The sequence below is a fragment of the Metopolophium dirhodum genome, chromosome 6 (genome assembly GCF_019925205.1).
Source record: "Metopolophium dirhodum isolate CAU chromosome 6, ASM1992520v1, whole genome shotgun sequence".
Lineage (NCBI taxonomy): Eukaryota > Metazoa > Arthropoda > Insecta > Hemiptera > Aphididae > Metopolophium > Metopolophium dirhodum.
Window position 1 is genome coordinate 3,865,802 of NC_083565.1, and position 10,465 is coordinate 3,876,266.

General features: G+C 30.5%; 1 protein-coding gene across 5 annotated transcripts; it reads right to left on the reverse strand.

Annotated features, from left to right (window-relative positions):
• Nucleotides 1-297: 297 nt before the first annotated feature.
• On the reverse strand, nucleotides 298-10,223 carry LOC132946497 (uncharacterized). Of its 5 annotated transcripts, none has more exons than XM_061016520.1 (18): nucleotides 10,069-10,223; nucleotides 8,133-8,232; nucleotides 7,932-8,071; nucleotides 7,602-7,662; nucleotides 7,415-7,545; nucleotides 6,937-7,340; nucleotides 6,086-6,384; nucleotides 4,238-4,422; nucleotides 3,878-4,164; nucleotides 3,713-3,815; nucleotides 3,539-3,629; nucleotides 2,770-2,868; nucleotides 2,296-2,492; nucleotides 2,017-2,216; nucleotides 1,672-1,930; nucleotides 1,400-1,585; nucleotides 1,100-1,313; nucleotides 298-1,034 (listed from the first exon to the last, which is right to left on the reverse strand). In XM_061016520.1, the coding sequence occupies exons 2-18, from the start codon at nucleotides 8,194-8,196 to the stop codon at nucleotides 937-939; spliced, it is 3,018 nt and encodes a 1,005-aa protein (XP_060872503.1). In that variant the 5' UTR covers nucleotides 8,197-8,232; nucleotides 10,069-10,223; the 3' UTR covers nucleotides 298-936. The 5 variants fall into 5 exon arrangements, with proteins under 5 accessions (XP_060872503.1, XP_060872504.1, XP_060872502.1 ...); XM_061016521.1 differs by lacking the exon at nucleotides 10,069-10,223 and adding an exon at nucleotides 9,853-10,045; XM_061016519.1 differs by lacking the exon at nucleotides 10,069-10,223 and adding an exon at nucleotides 9,389-9,825 and having other exon boundaries at nucleotides 299-1,034.
• Between the last annotated feature and the right edge of the window lie 242 nt (nucleotides 10,224-10,465).

The following is a 10,465-nucleotide window of genomic DNA, read 5'->3' on the forward strand; positions in this document are numbered from 1 at the left end:
AGTGTGTAAGCTGTGATAGTTGCGATGAGAAGTAATGACAAAGTGTACTCGAACCTATGACCCAAAAGTAAGTCTCAACTCTCAAGCAATAGGTAAGTTGTAAGTACACCAGAATATTAACAAACCATGTATTATGTATAATGTATTCAGACGTATATTTATCATAACAAAATATATTTGAAATGTTCATACATAAAAAAAATAGTTAAAGTATAATATTTTTTATTTCCAATTATGTACATGTATAAAAGATAACTTAGTTCAGATTTTATTTTAAAATATTTAGTATAAAATTAAAATAAATATATTATTTTATCAATAAAATCTAGTCTATATACATGAAAATTTTACATAACTGATTCCATTTGATAAAACTATTGTATTATTTTAAATAATATGGGTTTTGATTTATTAGTAACAACCAAAACCTAAGTTATTTACATAAAATCTACAAGTGTTTATTTTTTTTTATTTAAACAAGTGATCAAATAAAAAAACTAATTCACTAAACATTTTTCCAAAATTATTAAAAAACGACATTTCCATTATTTGTTAAAATAAGTTTTTAGCAATGATTAAGTTTAAAAATTAAACCAAATCAAAGTTAAGAAATAAAAATAAAAAAATGTTATAATTAGCCTTAATTTTGTAATCATACATTTGTAATATCCCATCAGAATAATATAAACTTTTTATTTGGTAAAATATATATCTTAATAGATATAATGTATTGTTTTCAATAACGAAACATTTTTTTGCTTTCTTCAATTTGAATCAGTCAGACAGACAGAAAGATTTAAAAAATCTTAATATGTCATACCGTATATACAAATAAAATATAACAATGTATATTCAAAATTTAGCTATTCAAAATTGTTAAAATAGCTGAAAAAAATTTGTATTGACTTTAGCATCAATAGCATTCTATAATGTATACTATTTATCCATTTCCAAAGCAGCAAACTGTTCTTCGTCCATTTCAGTCACCATTAAATTACCATCAGGTAATTGCAACACAACTCTGCGTGGACCGCCTATTTAAAAAAAATAGTTATTAGTTAAATAAATAAATTTCTAAACACAAAAGAATAAAACATACCTCCAGGAGTTGGCTCTCCAGCATCAACAATTTGCGCTACTAATTGATCTGGATCTTCTTGCATAACTTGAGGTTCTTGTGTGAAATTTTCATTTGTTTGTATAACAACTTGGCCTCCCTGTTCTGTTGCTGATACGGGTACATATTGACCAGTTTCATTATCTTTCATATACATATTTCCAGCATCATCAGTTACCAAGTTTCCCAAGTCAAGCTAAGATAAATAATTGTGGAATTAAGTATTAAGTACCAAATTATTGACTTTCACAATAGTATTTTTTTTTATGTATTTGTACATACCTGATGAGGCATTAATTGACCAACGGTGTTGCCAAAATCATCCAATGCTATCATCCCTTCTTGATTTTGGTTGGTTTGCATTATACTAGCATTATCATCAGCAAGGTATACACACTGTTGCCCATCACCTTCATTACCAGCTAATAAAACTGTACCACCACTAGCAGCTAACTGTGCAGCAGAAACCTAAAAAACAGTATTTTAAAATTTCAGAAAATTATATTTTATTATAAATTCATAAGTATGAATTTAAATCTATCTAATATTTTTACCTGATAGAGCATGCCATCATCGCCTGTTAAAGTAATCATACTATCAGTATCATCAGCAGATAATATCAAACGACCAGATTCATCTGTCAGTATAGCTTGCTGTCCTGGGAAAGGTTGAGTAATTTGTTGTTCATGATGTTGTTGTTGATGTTGATGTTGTTGTATTTGTTGTTGTTGTTTCTGTTGTATTTTTCGAGCTGGAACGTTTAGAGAACTATGGGATTTTGAAATTCCAGAGCTCACATGCAGCGATTTATTACTAAAATAAATAGATTCAATATATATTTGATTATACCTACTAATTTAACTAAAGACTATATTAATGCATAAATACATTGAACACACCTGTTATTATTAGGTCTTGAATTAGTTTTTTTCATGCGTAAGCCAGAGTTTGAAGCAGCTGGAATGTCTTTATAATTAACAAAACTTTGTCTGGCTTGATGATGTTGCATCTGAGGTGTACGATTTATATTCACTTTTTCCGGCTCAACATAAGACATCATAGGATTTTGATTTCCTAAATGTCCAGTTCCAGGTTCCAACTAAAAAAAAATATTTATTTATTAGTAATATTAATATTTATTTATTCTTTAATTTAATTTTTTTTTTTTAAATGCATACTTTAATTATTGTCGGTAATGAAGAATTGTCATGTTGTCTACCCATCAAAGATGATTCATCAATAGTTATCATTGTTTTAGGACTTGATGGTGGAGTAGGCTCTGGCGTTTTTTCACCTTCAGCTTTCATTAATCTTTTTCCAGTTGTTGGACAAAGTGTTAATGGTCTATTTGGACTATTAGGTGGAATTGAAACGTCTGAAATGATTAATAAAATATATATTTTGACTGTAAGTGTCATGACAAACTTTTGATGACAAACGTCATGAGTATGCTTTACATAAAAGCCGATTCTCTATTGCGGCTAATAACCGCTGCTGTCGTGACCAAAATGTTGCGTTTTCTAAAACTATTATTTACTAAAAAATAATGTAAGAACAATAACTATAATTTCTGAACCAAGATGTAAGTCATCAAAAATCTGTCAAAATGATATGAAAAACTTGTTTCAAACGAAAATCTAAAAATTAAGAACCTTCTGATGGGAAATGGTCCGACAGGCCGCCGTCATCAGTGTCGGATGCCGTGTCTTCCCAAAATTCTAACTGCTCTAGGGTGTTATAAGCGAAAGCACCTGGAAAATATTGGCCATGAACAGCAGCGATTAATTTCGCATAAACTTATAATTTGAGACACCCACTATTTACAATAGCTTTTGTTTTTATAAAATATGAGTGACTGTTACCTAAATTAAATGAATATTAATTAATATTTATAATGTTTGATAATAATTAACATATGAACAATACATCATGTTAAAAATTTAAATATTAAAATATAATTAATTCAAATAATTTAAACTAAATTTTAGTGTAATCAAATATAAATAAATATATACAACATAGGTATTATGCACTATTTAAATTATGGCCATAGATACCAGCGTTACACATGTTTATGGACAAAAAAAATTATAGCTGTATTTTCGACAGATCTGTAACCTTAATCACAATCTTTAAGAAATTATTTTTAGAAACATCATCTTATTCTCAATTTTAATAATAAAGAAACATGTGGTTAGTTATAATAATAATTTTCCTTGGTAGCTATGAAATTAAATAGTAAAAATATCAAAAATTAAAAAATTATAGTACATTAATATACAAAATATTGAATACACAAATAAAAACAAAAGCAGTTACTTTCAATGTTGTTTTTTTTAGGTAACCAAATCAGTAAATATAAATAATAACCATTTTATTTATATGAAAATAATTGTGTTATTAACTAAAAACAATAATTACCTTGTTGTACTGCTCTGTTATTTAGAGTACGTCTAGGAACAAATGTCATATTACTATGATGAGGTTTCATCCCTGGAGAACCTTGATGTTTCTAGAAAAAAAAAATAAGCATTAAAATATAAATATTTATGAAATCATATTTAACAGGTAAAATAATAAATTTGCAATTTATACCTGCAGCAAAGATTTTTCATACTCTGGATTAGCAGCAGCAACTTTGTGTAAAAATGGTCTAGGCTTTACAGCAGCTTGGATTTTTGTGGGTGGAACAAATGGTCTAAGGAATGTACAGTATAAATTTACAGAATTTTCTATAATAAATAATAATAATTCACATACTTCTTAGCATAGGATTTCATTAAAGGAGATGATTGGTGTACAGTTTCTCTGGCTTTGGATAGGTCAAGGGTTTTCTTTGGAGGTTGCAGAGCTTGAGCTCCGTCTGCATAAACCACTTTCCCTTTTTTTGGATCATCCCTATTCTTCATCATCAGCATCATACTATGAGTCTTATCACTTAAGTTTAATCTAATAAATCCTTCATTGTTAGAATATATATATATACCAGATAGCGGAACTTGATTAGTTTCTAATTTCACAAAACCCTTAGATGATGCTAAGGTTACCTAAATTTAAAAGAATAATATTACATTTATAACAATTGAAAATAAAACTTACTGTATTAAAAAAATACATTACTTGAGTTAAATGTGGTGAAATTTGTAATAAGCCCATTTCAGAATTTCTATGGAAATTGTTGAAATGAGCCAGATGAGTTTTAACTTTTTTAACCCGTTCTTCTCGTTTTAACACAGGAAATGCTGAAGGTCTTGCGATATTTCTTGAAACATTATACTTTATGCGCTCCTCCATTGTCAGTTGACCTTTAAATAATTAAAATTAGTATGTTATTTATTCATAAGTAATAAATATTGGAATTTATAACTCTCAAAGAGGTAAGATAGTATAGTTTTCTATACGTAAATTGTATTAAGGGGATTTGATACCTTGATTTTCTGTTTTTGTCTAACACATGCGTGACATAGTATTTTAGACGTGTTTTTTGCCAAACATTCCAATTGATCTATTGAAGCAATAAGAATTCTAAAAATAGATTTGAATTTGACATCAAGTCTACTTAAAATCGACTTTCCCACATTTTTGATACTATCCACCAAATTCCAAAAAACGTCATATTAAAAAAGAGTATAGGAGAAGCTAAAATAAAAAAATCAAAATTGTGGGAAAGTTGATTTCAAGCAGACTTGGCGATGAATTCAAATCTGTTTTCAGAATTCTTATCACTTCATTAGATCAATTGATATGTTTGCAAAGAATCCGTCTTAAACTCTATGTCACGCGTGTGTTAGACAAAAACAGAAAATCACGGTATGGAATCCCCTTAAAGCAATTCTTATTTTAATAAAAGCTATGGGGGTAAATTATATTAACTATTTAGATAATGTTCTTCTTCTTATCTTGTCCAGGCTGTATAAATGCTTTTCACATTCATTTTTTGCTCCATTGATTATGCTAAGCATTGCATTCATTATATCTTCGGGTAAACATGTTACTGGGTTTACAGGGCATTATAGTATGTTGTTCTATTTGTTCGGTTACACAGTTGCATTCTGCAGACCTTGTATTGTCCCCCCACTTGAATAGATTCTTTATCATTTCATGTAACAGCATAGATAATATAAACTTGGATGGGACTAGGGAACTATAGATACTGTACTACTGCCACGAGAAAAGTAATCCGCTACGTGCATGCAGACTGACGGCAGCGACCGTTCCGAGGCCCAGTTTCCCCCAGTTTACAACATGATACATACTAATAGTATTACTATATAACGTTGCCGACCGTTAACGGTTATGATTGTGGAAAGTTGACATATCAAATAGATGGGGGGAAGCGCGGATTAGACCGCAATTTGGTCGGGAAACGGGTTACTTCTCTCGTGGCACGGAGTATAGGTATGCTACGCCGCCATTTAGCGACTAATAATGTTATGTGAATATCAATTTTTCCTCCTTTATTTTATCATTGATAAAAGAGTTGCAAAATGATGGCATAGTATACCCATTATATGTAGAGCCTTAATGGGACATGCTATGCATTTAGGTATGATCAAAGAGTATACAAGTTAGTAAAGTGGTTACATGTAGTTAAGGTGTGGTATTACCATCGTGATAAGTGATAACAACATTTTTTGAAATGGAACAAAAATACAAACCTTTATATACCATTTTAGTTTGTAGTTATTATAAATAACTTAAAAATTACAAATTAGAGGGTAATAACAAAAGTAAAAATAAATAATATTGAATTGAATAATTTAACAGTCAATGGATTGGAAGAAAATTAATACACTAATTATATAAAAATTATATAAATAAACTGTAAATTACTAATTAATCAGTGACAGAGTTATGATTTTTCATGATAAGTAAATTGATATATTTAAATAAAAAATAAATTTAAATTATTAATTATACAAAAATTATATGGTCTACATGTATTAAATATTAATGAATGAAACTTACTTCTAGAAATAATTTTTCCATAATTTATGATAGGTTCTTCATTTTCACTAATTGACGCATTTGATTTATGCAATGATGGATCATCCCAGTCTTCATCCTCGGAATCTGGATGAAAATATTTTTTCTTTAACACTGGAGTGTCTTCATCTTCCTCGTCTTCTTCCAACATAATGTAATCACGTTTTAGAATGTTTGGTTGAGATGGTTTACTTTCAATAACTTCTTCAGTGGCTTTCATTGTACCACACCAATATTTAACTTGGTCCATTGCTTTTTGTTTACTGCTACGGACGGGTCTCCTTTAACATGTATTTAAAAATACATTAAAAACAGTGAAAAAAAAGCTCAAAAAAAAATCAGGAAACTAAATAACAATTTTTTATTAAGTACTAAAAAAAAAAATATAGGTGAACTTATCTTTAATAAATGAATTTATTTTATGAACGATTATTTTATTTTAAAATTTTTTGGAGTGGAATACTTAAAAGCTTTAAATACTTATACCAGCAGTTACAAAAATGTACTCGGTTTAGCCTCAGAAGGAGGCATGCCAACCAAGTAATCAATTATATAATAAATAAAATAAAGGTTATAATTATTTTTAATTTTTAACTATCCATTATACATATGTTTAATAACTATATGCATTAATTCCACAATTTAAATTATTTCTATATAAATCATGGGGGGTGTCATATTTATTAATTTAATAGTTCACTTAAGTAAATGGACCAATCATAGGCCACTATACTATGCTTAAGAGAGTATTAACACCATTAATTACTTAAAATTTTAAAACAGTTATTCAACCAGTACTAAGTAGGTATATAAAACAAAACTTTTAATCTTACCCTGCTATTCCAATTTGTTCAACTTGCGCTTGTGGGGATACTTTAGGTTTAACAACACCTATATTTTGGATTTGTTCAATCTTTCGTGGGCGTCCGGGTCCTGCCCTCTTTCCTGGGGTAGAAGCGGTACCATTTTTAACTAATGAATCCTCATATTGTTTTATAAGGTGGGAACAAGCAGACATATTATCTGCTGGCTCCCAAGTATTCTGTTCAGGGGGATAACCTTCCCACTTTAATAAATATTCAAATTGTCTTTTTTTCTGATTAAAACGACGTGCAACAACTCGTTCAACCACAAACTCTTGACCTGAAGGAAATTCCCCACTAGGTTTCATAAGTGCTGGCGGAAGTTCATCCAAACTGCCATTCGAAGAACTTGGTAATGTGTCAAGTTTGATCATCTAAGATCAGACAAAATTATCAAACACGTATTAAATAAAATATAATTTACAATTCTAAAAAAAAGTATGACAACCTTATCGGGAATAGTTTTAGCTAACTCATCATAAGAATGGATAGTTTTGGCAGCTTCTATCCAACAGTTTCTTACAGTTTCAGGTAAGACACACCACATTTTATATACTTTCCATGCCTCTTCATTTTCTGCTATAAAATAATGAAAAGCAATTAAATTTACTTTATAATGAGATGAATGTACGTACCTATTTGTTTAGTTTGAGAGTTTTTCCATAGTAAAAATCCAAGAATCTGCGGTTTGTTATCCTAAAATTAAATATTTTAATTAAAATCAAATGTTATAAAATAATAAAACTGAAGATGATTAATATTTATTTTATTACTGAATCATTATTTTGTAATTTTTCAGGATAAAAATTTAGTTTAAATACTAATAACTAGAACATTATAGATTTATAAACTATAATTTGTATTCAATTAATATAACACAATAATACAAAATATAAAGGTTGTTAACAGTAAAATAAGTAAAAAAAAAATGTATATAAAAAATTAAAAATATTTTAGATAAGTACCGAGGTATTTTGGTCTCGAAATGCAGATACTTTTTTACATTCTCCATCTTTATGTTCTTGAAATTCTTCTACAAAATGAAATCCTATATGACATAAACCACATACCAACACATCTACATTGGTAAGCTCTTGTTTGATAGCTATCAATAAACAACAAAAATCAATTAGTACAAATTAAATATTGTTATGATGAAAATTTACCACTTCCGTCAGTTTCTGCTTCATCGACTTTTGTAACTAATGCTTCATCTACTTCTGTACTCATTATTACTGAATAAAATTTCACATAGAAACCAAAATGCTATACAATTTGAAAAAATTTACATTAATAAACGAGTACATCAATACAAATATACTTCAATATAGTTACATTTTAGTATTTAAAAATTGCTATTAGTTATTTATATTATAAAGGTAAAATCATCTATAAAATATCCAATAATATTAACTTTGGTATTTACATGTATGTAAAAAAAATTGTTTAAGATGATTTTATACATTCAAAACCTAATTAAGTTTACCAAAATTGCTAAATGTCAAGAATCGTGATTTTAATACAGTATCCATTAGAAGTTAAGTTAATTATAAAAATCTACAGAAATTGAATTTGTTAACTACTGTAACTACAAATTAGGGATATGTTATTCTTTATTTATAGTAAATATATAAAAATAATGAGATGTAAAAACACTAAAATATAACAATTTTGTATATAGCCGGATATAATTTGGTAATTTTTAAGTAAACATTTGATTATTGCTATAAATTAATAGCATTTCAAATACATTAACATTATGAAATGTAGGAATTATTGAACACAACTAATACGCAATAATAAGATATATAAGGTATTTACACAAGAGTTGTACAAATTGTTTCCAATTTCCATATTACCTAGTATAGACATTATTTGAAAATTAAGAGCCAACAAACATCAATAACAAACAATGCAATATTTTACAAATACCTATGTACCATACTATATTACAGAATAAACCATACAAAGCACATACAGAATTCAAAATTTAATAGAGCTAAAACCTCAATATTAGTTGTTGAACTCATACTTATTGGTAATTAATCTACCCAAGTAATTATAGAACGATTTATAATTATTTATTAAACAGCATGACATCACGAAGGTAATATAAAAAAACATTTTGGGGATTTTAAATGAAATCCAATCTGCGATTAACAAGTTATCATGAGAATTGACTAAACACAAAATACAATAGATAGGTAGGGACAGAGAATCTGTTTTGGATGATGATGATAATAATATGCTAACTATAGAAGATACCGAGATCAAAATCAGACCCCTCGAAAGAATTTTCTTTGGGGGTTATGATTTAGGTAGAGTATATTTTAAAGGAGAGCGTACATTGCGTAACAACAAAAACAACAACAGATGGAAAACTATACGAGTGGACGACCCTTTGACGTTTAACATTAATTACCTGTTAAAGACAACCGTTTTTCGTTTTCACGTTTCCAACGCGGCGGCGGACGGGACAGCGGGACTTTAAAGCGTACGGACAAATGGCGCCATATTTTTATAACCGCTCTGGCGGCTAGCGGCTGCGTTGCTGGCTGTAACGAGTAAAACGACGACGGACGGTGACGGTATTCGAACACAAGTTTTGAAATTCGCGCAAAAACACTGTTATCATGAAAAAGCTCGGAAGCTCGGGGGGAGAAAAAAAAAATCAACAAGAACCGAACGATGACAAGTACCAACAAATTTTATAACCTAAATTTAATCGGAAATCGAAGAAATCCGAATAGAGAACGGGCCCGCGGATGAGAGAGAAAAGCGCGCACTCACGGCAAACTCGCACGCACGCACAGACCAACGCAACACACGCACACACACACACACAATGTCGCGTCCTTTTTTTTTTTTATGTACGTTATTATTTACTTGAAATATTTTCCCGGCCACCACTGAATAGATGCCGCCGCCGACGCCGCCGATTGACCAACTATCGTAAAACGGTACGCTCTGTGTTTAAGTTGGTGCCTACTTGTTCGCGGCGGGTAGCGCCCGAGAGGGATGATAAAATATTCCTAGAGATCGCCGTGAATAAAAAATTTCGGACCGGTGACGTGAGCGTTCCGATCGAATTTTAATACTTACTTATCTTGTGCGGGAAGCAATTTTCGTAGATAAAAAATTATTCAAAATTCGTGTTGATACGAAACCGACGTCAAAATGGAGGACGATGCGGTTGCGGTCGTTGTACATAGGTAGCGCCCGCGAGCGGAATGCTGTTCGCGCCGTCTGACAAGTCCCCATTGGACGGCCGCGGTCACATGACCGCTGCATCGATTCCTGGCCGCCGCCATTTCGTAACGAACCCGCACACGCACGCACGCACTCACACACACACTAACACAAACGTACCGTATATTATATCGGCGTACAATACGTCCCGCGCACCGACGCTCACGCAGCACACACGCACACGCACACAATGCACATGCGTTACTCCTCCCGCGTCGTTTGCCGCCCGCCGTTTCGCTTCGCCTTTGTC